The sequence below is a fragment of the Zootoca vivipara genome, chromosome 3 (genome assembly GCF_965207765.1).
Source record: "Zootoca vivipara chromosome 3, rZooViv2.hap1.1, whole genome shotgun sequence".
Classification (NCBI taxonomy): Eukaryota; Metazoa; Chordata; class Lepidosauria; order Squamata; family Lacertidae; genus Zootoca; species Zootoca vivipara.
In genome coordinates, this window is record NC_142586.1 from 103,470,662 (window position 1) to 103,490,615 (window position 19,954).

General features: G+C 47.1%; 1 protein-coding gene across 1 annotated transcript in view; it reads right to left on the reverse strand.

Annotated features, from left to right (window-relative positions):
• Positions 1-19,665, reverse strand: part of MRPS5 (mitochondrial ribosomal protein S5) — a 46,651-nt gene extending 26,986 nt beyond the window's left edge. The window contains exons 1-5 of the mRNA XM_035111084.3: positions 19,568-19,665; positions 11,492-11,629; positions 7,855-7,980; positions 6,710-6,943; positions 4,533-4,567 (exon numbers count right to left, since the gene is read on the reverse strand). Of these exons, the coding sequence (XP_034966975.3) occupies positions 4,533-4,567; positions 6,710-6,943; positions 7,855-7,980; positions 11,492-11,629; positions 19,568-19,637 (603 nt within the window). The 5' untranslated portion in view covers positions 19,638-19,665. The remainder of the gene's footprint in view (positions 1-4,532; positions 4,568-6,709; positions 6,944-7,854; positions 7,981-11,491; positions 11,630-19,567) is intronic.
• Positions 19,666-19,954: the final 289 nt, after the last annotated feature.

Here is a 19,954-nt window from a genome sequence, read left to right on the forward strand (position 1 = left end):
TTCCCTCGATTCCTTTTTGATTGACGCCTGAATTCATTTTTTGCGATACTGTATATATATTCCTGCATTTTTCTGTGGGTCGTTTCACCCACAGTGTTTTCAGAACTGATGTTTCAAGCTGTCCCTAAGGAAACATGCAAGTTTAAATGTTTTTACACAGAAAAAAGAGAGAAAAATTGCTTAGTGTGACTGACAACGCACTTCTGTGAGAAAGACGGTACTGAGGGTTTTTAGAAATAAGTTACTTTTTGAGACTGTACTCGCCAACAGTTCTACGGCGAGTAAAACTTAGTTGCAATAGCATCCCACACATTGGGCCTCAGAAATGTTACACCTGCGTAACATTAAAGTCAATGCATTGCAAGAAAGAAGATTAAGGATGTGTTGAATTGTACCCTGGACAGGAAGTTCACACACAGGACAAGGCAACATTAACTGATGTCTCTTTCTACATTCTTGATAGCCACAAGATAATGGGATGACTGATTGATGTATGGTGGTGGGGAAGAATGAGTTGATTTTCTTTTTTAAAAAAAGAAAAGGTTTTTTTTTTTAAAAAAAAGGTGAAATTTGTACTTTTTAATCTCATTTTCATTTTTAATTATTTTGCTTCCTGGTCTTTCAAGGATGCTTGGATTTAGTCCTTTACTATGGATTTTCCTTGCATTTTTTTTGCAGCTGATTTTTATGTGGCAATGTTTATTTTGATACTGATGAGGATGTTCTATTTAGTTAAGTTTCATAGAACATAGAAATTCTCTCCTTCCTGTTTTGTTATTTGCTGTTTATTTACAACCTCTGTTGTAAACTGCTTAAGAGTTTTGTTTAACTATGAGAGGTATATAAATGGCCCAATAAAAATGCGCCACCTCTGGATATTTCCAAGCGTCTCTCCATCTCACTGGTTTGAGGGAAACAGGTGTGCAATATTCTTTTGTTGTTATAAAACATAAAGCAGTATTGAAATGAAAAATAACAGCAGCAACAATAATAATAATAATGGCAACCCCCCCTCCCTTTAATGCTGCCCCCCATGCCACAGTTCTATAGGTATAATACAGGCATCCCTCAGGAAGACAGGCACATTGCAACAGGAAAAGCGAGCTCTTTTTATATACTCGCCAATGGGAGTATCTGTGTCTTTGGGCCTGCGAGTGGAGAAGGAGGCAATTTTGAACAGAAAAACAGCGGGAGAGGAAAGGGTTAAGCAGCTTCCTGTCCCTCTGCCATACTTCCACTTAAAATTACAGCCTCCCTAGGCTGCTTTTTGTTACAGAAGAGGAGAGGAAGTTGCATGCAATTGTACTTAATGCCTTCTTTGGCCATTGGGGGGGGGGGTCCAGGCACAGGAGTCCATATTCCAGCTCCCCTGTTACAGCAGCTCCTCTCTCAACCAGAGCACTGCAGGAGCCATGGCCATGAAGGTTAAACCAAATTAAATTTCATAGAATCATAGAGTTGGAAGAGACCACAAGGCCCATCCAGTCCAACCCCCTGCCAAGCAGGAAACACCATCAAAGCATTCTTGACATATGGCTGTCGAGCCCCTGCTTAAAGACCTCCAAAGAAGGAGACTCCACCACACTTCTTGGCAGCAAATTCCACTGTCGAACAGCTCTTACTGTCAGGAAGTTCATATGCATAGGGTTTCCATATTACTGTGCTTGAAAATCACTGCTGGCTGTGAGATCCATGGTCGGGGTGAGGAGATGTGGTGGCGAGAGGGAGAGGCAATCAGTAGTGGCTGGTGCGGTGGGGCAGAGCCACAGAGGTGTTGCCATGATGCCAACATCGCTACAGTTGAGTGGGTGGTGCTGGGGCCCGGTGGCAGCAAGGCTGGAGCTGTGCAAGCTGCATCTGTGAAACCAAACTGTGGAGCATCTCCCTGCCCCAGCGGAGCTGTACCCCTGTACCCCCCACTGTTTAAGGTAGGGGTCAGCAAACTTTTTCAGGAGGGGGTTGGTCCACTGTCCCTCAGACCTTGTGGGGGGCTGGACCACCCTTTCCTGAAAGCACCCCCCTCCTGAAAGCACCCCCCCTGCCACCACTCACGCTTCAGCCGCCAACGCCACCTTGTCTTTGGCAGTGTTGTTGTCATCCTCTGCCTTGGCCAGGGGTCTGCGGGGCGCAGAGCCCACGCCGCTGGCCTGGGCGGCGGAGACAGCCTCCCCGCCGTTGCCGCTTCCTCCCGCTCGGCTCTTGGCTATATGCAGCCACCTCAGCGGGAAGGAAAGGGCATTGCCCAGAGGCGTCCGCGGCTTCGGATTGGCTGCAGGAGCTTCCTGCAGCCAATCCGAAGCTGCGCCAGTGTCACGGAAGTCAGCACGCCCCTGCACCACGCCAGTTTAGCGAGGGGACTGACTGACTGGGCAGCAGGGTCCCCAAGGTTCGCAGGCCAGATTAATGAGCCCGGAGGGCCGCATCCGCCCCCCCCCCCGTCCTTAGTTTGCCGACCCCCGGTTTAAGTCAACATGCTACTGAGTACCAGCTCAGTACTGAGTACCACAGAGCCGAGGGCTTGCCGATCAGGTGGTTGGCGGTTCGAATCCCCGCGCCGGGGTGAGCTCCTGTTGCTCGGTCCCAGCTCCTGCCAACCTAGCAGTTCGAAAGCACGTCAAAGTGCAAGTAGATAAATAGGTACCGCTACAGCGAGAAGGTAAACGGCATTTCCGTGTGCTGCTCTGGTTCGCCAGAAGCGGCTTTGTCATGCTGCCCACATGACCCAGAAGCTGTACGCCAGCTCCCTCAGCCAATAACGCGAGATGAGCACCGCAACCCCAGAGTCGGTCATGGCTGGACCTAATGGTCAGGGGTCCCTTTACCTTTACCAGCTGCTGAAAACTGCAGGAGGGGGAGAGTGCTGCTGCACTCTGGTCCTGTCTTCATGCTTCTTACAGGTTGGCCACAAAGAGAACAGAATGCTGGGCTAGACAGACCCCTGGCCTGATCCAGTAGCTCTTCTTATGTGAGTCTTCACCCCATGCCAGCCTACCTACTGCTGGCAATCAGTTCTACTCACTCAACCAGCTCTAACAAGAACCAAGTGCAGCACATTGTGTTGTAGTTACAGAACTGAAAGTGCAATTAAGGTGCCAGGCCTCCTTTAGCACCCAGCATTTCACTTATTGCAATTCCTCCATCTGCCCACCCTAGAAATAATTGAAATTCTGCCAGAGGATACTGATGCTGCTTTGAAATTCAAATTTCAGCCCACGTGGAATTGCGATCCGAGTTGTTGCTAGGTGCCTTTGGTTTCTTCCCAGTAACAATAAGCGAAAACGGGCACACTATTGAAAACGCTCTAACCCTGGGTTCAACAATCTGCTGACCTCAGTACAAAAGTTAATTGCGTATGGGATGCAATTTCAAGCTGCTCTTGAAAGAGAGATCGCAACGCACATTCCGAAGAGGCGATGGAAAAGAAAGCAGGTTCAGAAAGGCTGCAAAATGTTTTATGAAATCTGAAATGCAGCCTCTGAGTATCTTCACTAATACTAAGCTATGAGCTAGTGGCAATAGGAACAGTTCACACAGTGTATTTTCTTTTCTTTTTTAGGAGTAGACCTATGATGTACACGTTTGCAAACAAGTACATCATACAGGAGCTGTGACCAACTGCAAATCCCCATAGATTACACATGCAAATTGAATCCTGGCTCTGGGCAAAAGAACGATGAGATGGCACACAAAAAGCAATGTTTCGGCATTCGAACAGGGGCAAGTGGTCACTCATTGAAAGTTTTTTTTAAAGCATTACACCGGCATTTCTGAAAGTGAAAGGTGGGTCCGTCAGGGAGATATGACACACCAGGCAAGGGAAGTGAAAATAAAAACCTCTGAATGCATAGTTTGTAAAAAGTCTATATATAAACAATCTCATATTTTTTCAAAGGAGGGTGTGAAGGCGGGTCGGTGATGGGCCTAAGAGAGGGGGCATGGCTGACAAAGAGATGTGCTTTGAAGAGAGTCCGCAGAGCCAGGCAGAGAGGCTTGCAGGGCTGTATTTGGTTATTGGGCCTGAATTCCTAGTCCCTGGATGACATGAATGCACCAGGTAGAAGGAATCCCTAGCTAATACACCTATGCAAACAAGGCAACGGTAAGGTGGGATGGATTCCAACCTACTTATTGCTTTTCCAAGAGCAGAGAGTCAAAAGCTGTTCTGTTCATGGCTTCGTTACCGGGGTGAAAGAACGCAAATTAGAAAAGACATTTGGAGAACCCCCCCCCCTCTCTCAAGCTTGGAACAGATGACTCTTGGGTCCCTTCCAACCCCATAATTCTCTAATTCTAGTGGCTAACCTAATGGTTGACTTTGCAGCTACGCAGCCTTTGAACTCTATCCAAGAGTCCTTTGAACTGGGCGTTGTAGCAAGAGCCAAAGGAATAGCACACTTTACTCCGCAGCTGCAATAACGCTACTTCAGAATTCCCCAGCTCCCATTACTAGTGAGTTATAGTCAAAGGATGATAAGACTAGAAGCATTTTGTGTTTAAGGTGCGAATCCCTGCAGATGTTTTGCAGCGCTTACCTCAATCACCCTGGAGTCGAAATCTTCGTATGTTTCTGTCGGTAAAGAAAATGCAAGTCAACTCACATACACATAAATGTATCATCTCCATATATATAACTGCATAAAAATGTTACCTCGCCTAGGTCTGATTCAAGCACAATCAACTCATGCAGAGTTCCCAGGGAAGAGGGACTGATGATTAAACCACTCTGAGTAGTATAGCTCTGTATAGCTCTCCTATCAACTCTCAGCACCCATAACAAACTACAGTTCCCAGGAATCTTTGGGGGAAGCCGTGACTGTTGAAGTGGCGCAATGGTGCTTAAAAGGGAATAGAGCAGATGTGGCCCAAATTTCAACTCCGCTTGTGCATTTGTGGCAAAGGGAAGAAGAATGGGCGAGACAAGGAGGGCTGTTTTATGAACGTGGTAAGTCCCAATGTTATTGTGCTCCTCCTGCTGCTTTCCCACTGCTATAAGCTCTGCAAAGTGTTAAAACTAGCATGCCACGTTAGGAAGTGAACAGATTGCGTACAGACAATGACATTTTTCGGCTAAATTTAGAGCTGCCTCCTTGCACGTGCTATTGGCCAAAGGGATACCGTATAAGCTGGCTGAGCAGTCAGGCGTAGATCGCAGAGTGTTTTAAGGTCTAACAGGAGCAGCCAGGCTAATAAACGGCTCACATGTACCGTGCCGACACCACAGTAGGGTATTGCTCTAGAAATGAGCACGCTGAATGACCAGCTATCAAACAGTTTGCAATGATTCAAATCAAACAAATAAACAGGCTCAGGTCTTATCCAACACATGCTGCTTGCACAGCGACAGAGGGAAGTTGTTTTTTGCGGTGGGTGGGATGGGGAGACGCACAACCACCCCAGGCGCTTCAAATCAAGTCATGTCTCAGAGTTAACAGCCACCTTGCTCTGCATTTCAATTGAAAAGGCTGCCAGGGTGGGAGAGCCTGTAATCAGTCAGATGCAATCACAGCAACATCTCTGAAGCGTTAAGGGAACAGCGCTGAGCCAAAGTACTTTAAACAGGCCAGGCTTCTAAATGCTGGCCACACGGCACCCATTCCCCCCCAGTTCTGCCCGCTGCAGGTGTTGAGGACTTGCTCCAGGAAACTGATGGGACTGCAGTGGATGTGCTGGAAATGAGGACGGCATTCTGCAAGGCACGTCCGGCATAGCTGCCAACTCCCACTGGCAGGCGGGCGGGCAGAGCGTGGGCAAGCAGCATGTCACATCAGACACATCGCTCTGAAACGCCAGAAACCTCTCTGAACCCAAAGCGCCATAGCTCAGCGGCAGAGCGCATGGTTTGCATGCAGAAGCCCCTGAGTGCCATCCTCAGCACCTCCGGCTCAAGAAGATAAATTGTCTGTCGGAGACCCTGGGAAGTCACTGCCAGCCAGAGAAGTACTTCTGAGTTAAACAGATCGACTGCCCGAGTCACTGTGTACAGCCTTCTATGGCTCTTTAGGTTGATCAAGGAAGGACCACAGCTCAGTGGAAGAGCATCTGTTTTGCATGCACAAGGTCTCGGGTTCAATCCTTGGCATCTCCAGGCAGGACTGGGGATAGCTCCTGCCTGAAACCCTGGAAAGCTGCTGCCAGTTAGTGTGTGCAGTATTAAGCTAGATGGACCAAATATATGGCAGCTTCCTAGGTTCTTGGTGTTGTTTTATCTGTATATTTTTCAATTGTCCATTGCAAACCGCGTTGAGCAGTCAGGCAGGTTGCCCACATTTTTTTTTTAAAGATACAGTACTCATAAGTTCAGATGACAATCATGGGAAAAAGGAAGTACCCCTTCTTTGAATTCTGTGATTTTTACATATCGGGACATAATAACAGCGACCTGTTCCTTAGCAGGCCTTAAAATTAGGTAAATGCAACCTCGGACGAACAACAACACATGACACATGACACTGTATAGTGTTTTATTTAACAGAAGAGAGTCTTGAGGGCTGGACAGAGATGCCTAGAGGGCCATACATAACCCCCTAAACCCGAGGTTCCCCACCCCTGATCAAACTGTAGCTTATAGAAACCTTTTCTTAAGGGAGTTATTAGCAACCCCAATACTGCCTTAAGAAAAGCAGATGTTCTACCACTGAGCTACACAGACATGCACGGAATGAGTTTTATGAAATAAATTAAACAACTAGAATGCACCTAGTTATCTCACCTCCAGTAGGACTTGGATCCGGGGGTCCTAGGCTGATACCTCCCCAAGATCTTCCAGTCCATCCTCTCTCCCTCTTCACCTTTATCTTTCTTTTCCTCTCCAACTCTTCCCGCAGACGGAGCCTTTCTGCTTGCAGCTTCTTCTGCTCCTCTTCATCCCGCTGATCAATGGCCTGGACCGCTCCTTGTTTCAGTATCGGAGTGTTGAGGCCAGGCCAGAGGAAACCTGAGCGTCCTAAGGCAGTCGGAGAGCACAAGAACGACTTAGGGTACTTCCTAGATCACAGCCGTAACTGTGAAATGAGCTGAAGCTGTACAACAAGCACTATCCAGTGTTAAGATTCAACTGCTTTTTAGGATGAGTGGGGTGCATAGCTGCCAAGTTATCCCCTTTTTAAAGGGATTTTCCCTTATGCTGAATAGGCTTCCTCGCGAGAAAAGGGAAAACTTGGCAGCTATGGTGGGGTGGGGTGGGGAGATAAACTACAATTAAGGAAAACAGCATGCACGAAGTATATTGATAATAAATACATTTTATTTCTCTGTTTGCAGATATATAACCTGCTTTAGCTGACAAAGCAGTGTGCACTGAGATAAAATACAGAAGAGGATGAATTCAGGGAACGAAATGCAATAAGCAATATTTATTTAGCCAACTTGGGTGTGGGTGTGTCCCATTTTAGGACTGGGGGACAGGATGTATTACAAAACAAATAAAATGCAGTATGCCCAGGTCTCGCTTTACTAACATCCGCTATGTGAAAAAATCACTTATACGAACATGCGGAATTAGTACCCAAACCTCGCTGTGCACACTGCAGAATCAAATATTCACACAGAGAGCATTTTTTAATTTCTTGTTTACACACCTCCTAGACTTAGCATTCTGTGGCTAACTATGTTCTCCCGGAGCTGGTTGTTTGTGTGTGTGTGTTTGTGTGTGCCCTCAACAGGGTTTCAAATTATTTATATGTATTACTTCTGCAAAACTTGGGGTCCCCCCAAGCATGCAGATACCTCTCTTTCGCATCTCAGCAGCCCTGGTTTGGTGTTGAGTGCTGATGGGAGTGGAACCAGAGTTCACTCTTGGAGGGACCCGATAAGAATAAAGAGGTTTCTGTCCTCTTGCTTATGTTGTGGATTTACCTTCACCAATGATCTGGCCTCTATTGAGATCCTTCTTCACCCTCTTCTTGGTCCTCTTCCCTCTTCCTTTCCTTCCACTGGCACCGCTCTCTGCCAAAACGCCTTTCCAGAGCTGATCAGCTGTCACTGAAACAGATATCGGACACAACTCATCCTAATTCTTAACAGCAGCAATTCAAGGGTGGGGTGGGGAAAACTCAGGTGTCATTTAATCTAAGGGATAAAAAACGAGGTCACGGGCATCTTGGGTCTGTAGCCTGACCTATTAAGGCTCTGGATGCATAATGATAAAGCTCACATCATCTTCACAACAATCTTTCATCATCATCATCATCATCATCATCATGGCTTGCTAAATATGAATGCCTACCAAATCATGAGTGTGTGTCCGGAAACATGGCTACGAAGATGGGCTGCAGTTGAGCAGACAAGTGGCTACCAACTTCAATACCCACTCATGGGAATGTAGGAATCTGCCTCATATGGAGACCATTGGTCCATATAGCTCAATGCTGTCTACCCTGACTGGAAGTGTCTCTCCAGGATTTCAGAAGTAGGGCGATCACAGCCCTACCTGGGGATGCTGAGGAGCTTCTGAATGCAGAGCAGATGCTCTGCTGAATTTCCCTCCTAACTGGCTTTACCCTCAAGGTTAAGATTACTATAATGAGGGGGCAGGTCCAGAAAGCCCAGGCCAGGTCCAGACAGGTCTTTCTCCATATGATTGCAGAGACATATGCAGACTGAGAATGACTGCACTGACGGTAGCCTGTGTCAAAAATTGCTTGCAAATTGGTCCACAGATTTCTTCCATCTACTCTTTGCTCAGCTTCCTTTTCGAGTAACACTTCCTTCTCAGACCCCAACCCAGACAGGGACTCTTATTTTCCTCTCACCTCCCCTGGCATCCTGTATCCTGTATTTAACTTATTTTCCTCCCTTCCCATCAGCCATGTGAATCATCACTTCTGAAAAGGGAGCAGCCATGCTCCCTCCCCAACCCAGCTTCCTCTCCATCTTCCACAGTCAAGGCAGAAAGGAAGGGAAACAGAAGGGAATCAATTCACAGCTTGTGGCGACAATGCCGCTAAGTGCTCCTTCCAGTCTCCTGCAACACCTCACACCGTGCCAGTGCCCAGCCAGCGTCAAAGGACATTGATCACTTCGTGTGATTTCCCCTAAATCCCCAGCTCTGAGCTCTTAACTAGCCACAGGGACACAGAAGAGGGCCTTCAAATGTTCGCCATGGAAACCAAAGCGTGCACGAGGCATTCGGCTCCTTACGGTTAACTATCACAAAGCAAAAAGGGCAGATTGTGACAAGAGACTGATAACACGTTGTGATGGCTGGATACTACCTCCAGGCTGGATGCTACCTCCCAAGATCGGAGGCAGCATGCCTCTGAATGACAGCTGCTGGGGAATTATAGGGAGAGAGTGCCCTGCCTGAGGGCTTCCCATAGGCATCCGGTTGGCCACTCTGAAAACAGGATGCTGCTTCTAGATAAGGCTTTGGTCAGATCCAGGAGGGCTTATCCAATCGATCCAAAGCATGGCCTTCTCTGCCAGCTCAGCTGGGACCATCTGTTATTTTGCCCCTCCTCTCAAAGTTCAATCACATGCAAAGGTGCCTCCTTGCACTTATTTTCCCTTCACACTTGTGTACTGGGTGTAATAAATGTTATCTTAAACCAGGTGTGGGGAAACTTTGCCCCACTATAGGTTGCTGCAGTACAACCCCTATCACCCCTGGCTATTGGCTATGCTTGCTGGGGATGATGGGAGCTGTAGTTCCAGTGGTGTAGCGTGGGCTTCTGGTGCCCGGAATGGGGAAAGTGTTATGCCCCCCCGTAGTGGACTGGGCAGCTGGGGTGGAGCTGCGGGCCAGAGGATGGGGTGTGCGGAGCTGGCAAGGCACATGGCTGCTGGCGCTGCTGTTGACAGTGGCTGTGTGCTTTTTTCTTCCTTCTGGCTTGGGCAGCCCAGAGGACAGAGAGCATGGCCATTGCGCCCCTCCAGAATTTTGCTCCTGGGGACATTGCCGCTCTGCCCCCCCCCCCAATGCTACGCCACTATGCAGTTCAGCAACATCTGGAGGGCCAGTAGTTCCCAACCCTTGTCTTAAAATACGAACCACGCTGAATACAAATAATAAGCAAATAAATAAAGAGTTGGGATCAACTTACTGTTTTTATATATATCAGGGGTGGCCAACTCCCAAGAGACTGTGATCTACTCACAGAGTTATAAACTGGCAGTGATCTACTCCCTTTCCCCCTTTTTTGAGGTTCAGGTCAAAGTTGTTGAACTTCTTTGGGGAGAACCAGTGATCTACCAAACTGCGGGAGGCAGTGCAAGACAGGAGTGCCTGGCGTGCTATGGTCCATGGGGTCACGAAGAGTCGGACACGACTAAATGACTAAACAACAACAAGTGATCTACCAGACGTCCAGTGATCTACCAGTAGATCATGATCTACCTGTTGGGCGTGCCTGACTGGGCTTTTGGCTTGATCCAACAGTACTTTTCTTGATGGTATCAAAAGCTGAGGAAAGGTCAAAGAAAACCACTCCTCCGTCCGTCTCCTAAGGGCTTTAACAAGCACAACTGAGGCAGCTTTGGTACCTGTCAGGGGACCTTCCTACAGGGAACCTCCCCCCCTCCCCCCGCTGACCAGCACTTCCCCCAGTGAGAGCAGCAGCAGCAGGTCAGGTGAGGGGAATCAGGAAGTTAGCAGGACGGAGGGGTCAGGACTCAGCGATGTTGGAGAGCCCTTGCGCCGCCTGGACCAAGAGGTGGAGTGGAACAGGCAGCCCCTTCCGGCGCCCAAATCAAGGCGCGCCACTAAACGTAAGGTCGGGAAGAGGTGTTTCGGGGTGCCCAAACTCTTATGCTGGTCCTGCAGCCGGAAACGTCCTCTCCCGGATTCTGCGAGTGACTGAGAGGTCATGTTTTCCGCTATCTCTGCACTGTAAATACTATGCACAATAAAACTCTTAAAGACAGAGCGGACTTGGGCGTCTTTACTCAAGAGTAGCCACAACAACAACAGCCTTACAGCACCCTATCCAGGCATGAAGCCAGACTGAAAAGGGCCCAGGTAAATTATATAAATGTGCCTGCAGTTGGATCACCACTGCCCACTTCAACGCCTTGCCTAAAAGGGGGATATTGGTGACTGGGTGATAGTTGCTCAGCACTTGTGGGCCCACACAAGTCTTCTTCTTATACCACCTACACATTCTCAGATTGCTACAAATCAAACTGATCCGCAATAACCTGACGAGATGGGGCTTTGGATGTTTCCTCAAGACTCACTCTGGCATCCAATTCTGCGTGAATCTGAGCAATTTCATCTCTGGCTACACATGTTAGGCCTCTGATGCACTAAGACAGTCTCATGGTTTCCATGGAGGACACGAAGTCCCGAGCGAGCACATCAGGATGTGTGCAGCTTAAGTATGTGTTCAACTCCCTCCTACTGAAATCAAGTTGGTACCCAGTTACATAGGCTCAGCTTCAAGGGTTTCAATGGGCAGGTTAAATGGATACAGGACGGTGGCCTGAGAGGGGAGAAAAGCTACGCAAATGTTGTTTCTGGTTATAAGCCGCAGCACCTGTCGTTTACAAGACTTACATTTGTTGAAGAAGCTGCTGTGCCTGCACGGCTGCACTGTCACGTCGCGGGGGCTGGAAATGTAGCAATGGGTCTGTAAAGCACATGCCAAGGTAGCATACTGATAATGGACTCCAGACCCTGGAATCAAGGCGTAGCCTGGGGAGAGAAGCAAAGAGAGGTTAACCTAACCAACAGGGATGTCACCCAGTTAAAGAAATGTTAGCTCAGGCACCCCCAAACTGCGGCCCTCCAGATGTTTTGGCCTACAACTCCCATGATCCCTAGCTAACAGGATCAGTGGTCGGGAAAGATGGGAATTGTAGCCCAAAACATCTGGAGGGTCGATGTTTGGGGATGCCTGTGTTAGCTGATAAATTAAATTAATGTAAATAAGATAATGCTTCTGAAGAAGAAAAGGAAGCACATTTTACTTGGTTTTTTTTTTTTGACAAATGCATGCACCTGCCTTCTTAGAAAAGGGGGAATGTCTCTTCTCTAAGACAATCCTGCCACTTGCCGTTTTTGCATTAAGAATGATGAATGATTTTTGAAACCCCGGCTGCCAAATTAATTGGGGACACTATTTTTAGATTTATTAACAGAAATATTAATAGGCTTTAGATCTATTAATCTAACTGATTTATTTATGCTGCATCCCCAATGTCAAATCATCCCCATAAGACAGTGGTTTTCAACCAGGGTGCCTTGAATGATGGTCAGGGGTGCCTCGAGCAACGCTGGCCTCTGTCCCTCTTTCCTTCCATCCCTCCTCCGATGCCCTCTTGCATCTCTGCCTCCCAGTTCTGCAGGCAAGGGGTGACATAGCTGGGCTCCTGAGCCCCACAGGGATGCCGCAGAAAGGATGTAGTTTGAGAAACACTGGGCTAGAGCAGGCATCCCCAAACTGCGGCCCCCTCCAGATGTTTTGGCCTACAACTCCCATGATCCCTAGATAACAGGATCAGTGGTCGGGAAAGATGGGAATTGTAGTCCAAAACATCTGGAGGGCCGAAGTTTGGGGGTGCCTGGGCTAGAGTGTTGGCCTAGGACCTTCAAGACGAGAGTTTGAATCCGCACTCAACCACAGTGCTCAATGGGTGAGCTTGCACCAGTCACTGTCTCTCAGCCTATGCTATGTTGTAAGGATAAAATGGGGAGGGGGAGGGGAGAACCGTGTATCTTGAGCTCCTTGGAGGAAAATGTGGTATACAAATGTAATAAATGAATGAATGCCTGTTGCTTGCCCTTGATGGTGCACCTTCCCATGATCCTTGTGTGTGGTTCACGCCTGAGCTTCTGGCTCACCTGGCCTAACAGCCAGCTCTCAATGGGCACTGAAACCCAATTGCCTGGTGCTTAACCCTTATTAAGACATGACGGGAGGCAAAAAGCCTTTGGTGAAAACAATTTCAACAGAATTATCATGATGGAGGGAGAGGGAGCCGATTCCAATGAGAAGTCCGATAGCAGAATCGGAGAAATGAGGCAAAGACAACAGTTTACAACAGCTGCCCAATAAAGAAATTGATTTTAGCTGGATGAGGATGGGGAAATGCACAGAAGGGCGATTAGAAGGGAAAGGAGCTACTGGATAATGAACACAAGAGTTATAAACACTGGCAGGTAACTGATTTCAGTGCTCTTTACATCACCAGGCACCACAGTAAACATCATCATTAGTCTTAACTAGGGTTGCCAACCAATTAAAAGACTTTTTGTTAATCAAGCACTTGCCTCAACACCTCTTAACCAACAGCGTTTTTGGATCCTCATAGCCTCAGTCTAGGTCAGGGGTGCCCAAACTAAGGCACGGGGGCCAGATGCGGCCCAATCGCCTTCTAAATCCGGCCCTCGGATGGTCCGGTAAAACACATCTCTGGGTTATTTGTGGGGCCTGCCTGGTGGTTTTACATGAATAGAATGTGTCCTTTTATTTAAAATGCATCTCTTGGTTATTTGTGGGGCATAGGAGTTCGTTCATTCCCCCCCCCCCAAAAAAAATATAGTCTGGCCCCCCACAAGGTCTGAGGGACAGTGGACCGGCCCCCTACTGAAAAAGTTTGCTGACCCCTAGGTGTTGTTTTGTATAGGTTTCTGCTAAGAAGTCCATGTTATGAATATTTTGGCAAGACCAGGAGTGGGGAACCTCTTTGGCTTCATGGGCCAGATCCTTATCAGGATTGCACTCACGGGTGATTAGCAGGACAGCAAAAGCAGATTTTGCAAGCCCTTATGGCTACCATGGGGTGGGGGAAGGGGGCGTTATTAGCTTTTGTTTGTTTCTCCTTGTTTTTATCATGTATTTTCTTTTCTTATATTGTATTTTTATGTTGTGACCCACCCTGAGATCTACAGATGAAGGGCAGTATACAATTAATAATAATAATGGGATAAACACCTACTGCCTGTTACACAATGTTCTGAGGGCCTCACAGCCCTTGCTACACTTGGAAGCCTTTTTTTAAAATAACAACATCGTTTTTATGTGGATACCTATCTAGATATTTGGATGATTTTTATTAATGTATATGTTTAAATTAAGATGGATGTATGAATGGTTACTGTATCTTAATATCAGCTTACTATTTCGGTTTTTTTCCTTCTCCTCCTCCCTCTTGGTCCCCCCTCCCTTTCCCACCATTATACTTTCTTTGTTGAAACATTAATTAAAAAACAAAAAACAAATAAATTAACCTATGAGACTTGTGTGTAAGCATAATACAACAACCCTATGAACTCTATTCTTAGAACACTTTGAGGGTGGCAACACCAGAAAGGGCCTTCTCGGTGGTGGCTCCCCACTTGTTGAGGGCTTTCCCTAGGGTGTTACATCTGGTGCCATCACATCCATGTTTAGGTGCCAGGCAAAAAAACCATTCTTATTCACTCAGGTCGTTGCTCCACAATTTTTTGACTTAGTGGAATAGGGTTGAACTGGATCTACTCTTTTATATATATATCTCATTGGTGAGCATTTTAGATTGTTTTTACTCTTGGCTTTCATGTTTTTATTTACTGTGTTTCTGTAAGTCACTTTGAGTTTCACCTTTCTGAAAAGAGCAACTAATAAATGAAAACAGCAACACTAATTAAAACACTTCACATAACAAGTTCAAATTTCAATAAGTTACAGTACAAGAATCACAGAATCGTAGAGTTGGAAGGGACCCTCAGGGTCTTGTAGTCCAACTTCCTGCAATACAGAAATGCTGATATGCTCCGCTCTTACTTTAAAAATAGACTTGCATTAAAGTTAGTTAGCTACAACACCAGGACAAGGCACGACTGGGTTTCGGGTGGGGGAAAATGAGGGCAAGATTCACAGCAAGTTTCAAAGACCCATTTTTGGATTAAATTTCAAAGAAGAGGACTGCTCTTTGCGGCTTCACATTAAAGCAGGAAGACTGAATGGATTGGCAAAGCTGGCATTGAAGAAAGTGATCTTCTCACTGGAGGAATCCTAGAATCCCAATGAGCTTTGGGATTCTCTGAAACACAACCGAGAACTACTGGTTTATAGCGAGTCGCTCAATATGCAGAACTAAAACGGGAGCAACAGAAATAGTTATGGCTGATGAATAACCACACAGGAAGGTGGAGGAACTCCCGCAGCTTCTGCCTGTTTATAAATTGCTCCCTTTCACCAGGACTGTGAAGAGAAAACACCTGGGCTGAAATAGCTGCAATGTTCTGGGAAAGTTAATGTATAAAGAAACCTGATTAAACTGCAAGATTGTAGCTCCAGAAACATCCAGTCCTATTAATTTTAATCTTCAGGCTACAAACTCCTTTACCTCAAGTTTTCTGTATCTTTTATCTGAACAGAATCTCAAAAGGCAAAATGTTCAATTGTGTTACAAGCAGAATTACACTGAACAAGAAGCCCCAAAGGAATGTACAGCCCGGTTAATCACAACCCTGCATAGTGCATGTTTCACCTCCTTTCAGGCACACAATTGCTCAAATGCCTTTTACAGTGGTACCTCTACTTACGAATTTAATGCGTTCCAAGCGCACATTTGTAAGTCAAAAAAAATTGTAAGTCGAATCCCATAGGAATGCATTGGGAGAAAAAATTCGTAAGTCGAAGCAACCCTATCTAAAAATTCGTAAGTAGAAAAAATCCTATCTAAACAGCATCCAAGATGGCGGACGGAGCTCCATTCGTAAGTAGAAACATTCGTAAGTAGAGGTACTACTGTACTTCAAAATATGGCAACACCTCAAATTAATGGGTGTCCTTTATTTCAGAGAATCCTAGCTCAGGGGTGCTTCAGGCTCTCAATAACAGATCTCCCTAAGTGGCATATGGACAACCCATGGAACTCATGGGGGTCCAAAGGACTCCGTCCCAGCCAATTGGCACTGGAAATAGCTGATCTGTACATTCTTCAGCTGCCCCGTGTGCTTATTGACCAGTCCAGAAGTTCCCAAACTGTAAGCTTCATTCTGGTGATCTGTGGATTTGTGATTGAAATCAGGAGATGGCATACCCATCACATTAAACATTCAAATTGGTTTTTAATTGTATTTTTATTGCGTCATTTCTTAGGTCATAGAATTATAGAACTGTAGTTGGAAGGGACTTTAAGGGTCATCTAGTCCAATCTCCTGCAATGCAGGAATCTCTGCTAAAGCATCCATGACAGATGGCCACCCATCTGCTTAAAAGCCTCTAGGGAAGGAGAGTCCACCACTTCCTGAAGGAGAATGTTCCACTGTCAAACAGCTTTTACTGCCAGAAAGTACTTCCTAGTGTTTAGTCAGAACCTCCTTTCTTGTAACTAAGTCATTGATGTGACTCCTACCCTCCAGAGCAGGAGGCAACAAGCTTGCTCCATCTTCCATGTGACAGCCCTTGAGATATTTGAAGACGAAATTAAAAGACGCCTGCTTCTTGGGAGAAAAGCAATGACAAACCTAGACAGCATCTTAAAAAGCAGAGACATCACCTTGCCGACAAAGGTCCGTATAGTTAAAGCTATGGTTTTCCCAGTAGTGATGTATGGAAGTGAGAGCTGGACCATAAAGAAGGCTGATCGCTGAAGAATTGATGCTTTTGAATTGTGGTGCTGGAGGAGACTCTTGAGAGTCCCATGGACTGCAAGAAGATCAAACCTATCCATTCTGAAGGAAATCAGCCCTGAGTGCTCACTGGAAGGACAGATCGTGAAGCTGAGGCTCCAATACTTTGGCCACCTCATGAGAAGAGAAGAATCCTTGGAAAAGACCCTGATGTTGGGAAAGATGGAGGGAACTAGGAGAAGGGGGCGACAGAGGACGAGATGGTTGGACAGTGTTCTCGAAGCTAAGAACATGAGTTTGACCAAACTGCGGGAGGCAGTGCAAGACAGGAGTGTCTGGCGTGCTGTGGTCCATGGGGTCACGAAGAGTCGGACACGACTAAACGACTAAACAACAACAACTCATATATTCTCTCAGTCTCCTCTTTTCCAGACTAAACATACCAAACTCCCTCAACCGTTCCTCATAAGGCTTAGTTTCAGACCCTCATATTACAGCTTGAATTCCACAGAATATACACAAAAGAAGCAATAAAAATACAGCTGCTGCAACAGGCAGAAAAATAATTAAGGGGTCTGCCAAGATCCTCAGCAGTGTCTGTGGAAAATAAGTCTCAGAACCACTAAGTCAGGTGACAGGGAAGGGGAGCTGTGGTGGCATCTCAATGCGGTGGAAGCTTCCACACACTGAGGTGGAGCAGGAAGAAGGGGTAGGGGAGGAAGGCTGTGCACGAGAGTGATTCAGGGTAATGGAATGCTGGAGTGGGGATTAGTCCCTGGTCCTTCCCATTGCCAGGCCTGCTCTCCATCTGAGGCCCTTAATCCACATGCTGCATGCAGCGCTTTAGGGCGATGAGGTTGCCCACTCTTGCCCCTAAGTAAAGAAAAGGTCCTAGCCTCTCCAACTGTAATTTGTTCTAACTCTTAAGAAAGTTATGTGAAGGAGCAGGGTCACTGTTGCAAACCGCATCAATATTTTAAGGGAGTGGGTAGTGTATTGTAGTAATATTTTTTATATATAAATAAAAGCCTACAATGTTAAGCAAATGTTGCTCATAAAAGCAAAGGAGGTTCTCCTACTGAAGGAATAGGCAAGCAGGTGGCCCTAGGGCAAACCCATGTGCCAGCATCACCTTCAGACTTAAGAACAGTCCTTCACTTCTACCATTTACTCAAGTGCCTTTCTAGCACAGATTTCATCGGCTACTTTAAGTGCTTCTGAGCCCCTCTCCCACTTTTGCAGCAGCTGCTGAATGGCCAAAACGCAGTATTAAATGTACTTGCACTAAGTTTTTTAAATAAATCAATGACCATGTGGAAAGGGTTCCAAATCCTGCATTATTTATGTCTCCTGTGAACAGATGCATTCAAATGGTTTTTATTCCAGTTCATGTTACAGTGGCAGCGAGGCAATATCAGGTAACACATTAAAAAGGTAAAGGGACCCCTGACCATTAGGTCCAGTCGTGACCGACTCTGGGGTTGCGCGCTCATCTCGCATTATTGGCCGAGGGAGCCGGCGTACAGCTTCCAGATCATGTGGCCAGCATGACAAAGCCGCTTCTGGCGAACCAGAGCAGCACATGGAAACGCCGTTTACCTTCCCGCTGTAGCGGTTCCTATTTATCTACTTGCATTTTGACGTGCTTTCGAACTGCTAGGTGGGCAGGAGCTGGGACCGAGCAACGGGAGCTCACCCCGTCACAGGGATTCGAACCGCCGACCTTCTGATCAGCAAGCCCTAGGCTCAGTGGTTTAACCCACAGCGCCACCTGGGTCCCTAAGTCTGATTCAAATGCAGCAAGATTCTTTTTTCTGTCACTTGTTCGCAACAGTTCAATCTTCATAATGTAAACTCAGAAGTAAATCCTACTGAGTTCAGCAGAGGTTACTCTGAGTAGGGTTAGGGTTGCAACCTTAAAAAAGAGAGACACGGCTATAGAACAAAACTTTTCCATGTAACGTATAGGAAAACCTTGCCAGTCTCAAAGTTCATTTCTTGAAAAGGGGCAATTTTATAGATCTGGAAGCAGGCAAGTTGGGGTGTATCATTCTCCAAAAATAGCTAGAATGGGTGTGGTGACATTTAAAGCAGAAATAACATAGCTTGTGAATGTTCGTAGTGTGCATTAACTCTCAAGTCAGCATATACTGTATAAGATATATAAGATTCCTGGGGCTATTGGGAGTTTCAGCTCAACAGCAGCAGTGGGTCACAGCTTTAAGTTCACAGCTGGGGGAGATCTGAACAGGAGACAGGAAGGGAACACATGCTTTGCATGCAAAACATTGTAGTTTAAACGTCCTTGGCATCTCTAAGGACGGCTGGAAAAGATCTAGGTTTAAAACTATGAAAATCCACTGCCAGCCAGCACAGCCAACTGGTTACCAATGTGATGACCTCCAGGGGTTGTTTGACTGCAAGTGAGCGTGGTTGTTGCTCAGGAATGGTGTAAGTTATAAGTCTTAACACCACATCTACTGAACTAGATGGATCATTGGCATAATGTGTCAGCCTCCTGCAGAGAAAAACTATGTACGTTTACTGGGGTGGGGGTGGGGGGCTATGTTAAACAGAGCAGTGTTAGAAACTCAGATATATAATCTAGGCGCCAAATGGCTCCTTTGTTTATGCCCTACATTATTCCTAGCGTGCTCTGGTCCATGGGGTCACGAAGAGTCGGGCACGACTAAACGGCTAAACAACACATTCCCCCACTCCAGCAGGGGCTGGAGGCGGTTTACAGATAAATATATTGCATACGTCAGCCCTGTTGTACTCAATGGGGTTTTACTCCCAGGTACACGTGCGATCCTATCCTATCTGCACGGTCGCTCGCGAGTGAGGAACCCTCGCGACGGGGACCTGTCTGGGGTTCCGCTGCCTGGCGGAACCGAGGACCACAAGGCCCAAGGCGGCGGCGATGGGAGGTGGCAGGATCTGGCCAGAGTCAGGCGAGGGGAACGTACGAGGTACACAAACCGCCGCCTCGAAGGGCGAGAGCAGCCGGAGGCCAACAGCTTCCCCACCCCGCCGAAGAAGCAAGAATAAGTAAAAAGGGGGCTTCACCTCTCCACGCGGCTCTGATGGCTCCGGCGTTGCAGGCTCTTTGAGCCACCGCAGCTATGGCGGCCGCCATGTTGTCGAAGATCCTCCTCGGCCACCGTACTTGGTGCCCGCGCGTTTGCCCGAGATCTTAAAATCTCCAGGACGCGGCACCCATCACCGGCTCCGTTTCGCGGCGGTCAGTGAGGTATGAGGGAGGGGACGAACCTCGACTCGCCTAGCCATATTTTCAGTATGCGCTGCAAGCAGTATCGAAGACAGCCTCTCCTTCCCGGTAGAGGGGGCCTTCCCGTTAGGACCCGACGACTCTTCCCCGCTCGTTAGGTAGAGGCAGCCCAAAGGGGGTTTTCAATACACTTCCGGGAGTGATTCGGAAAGGCGCTCCCGGAA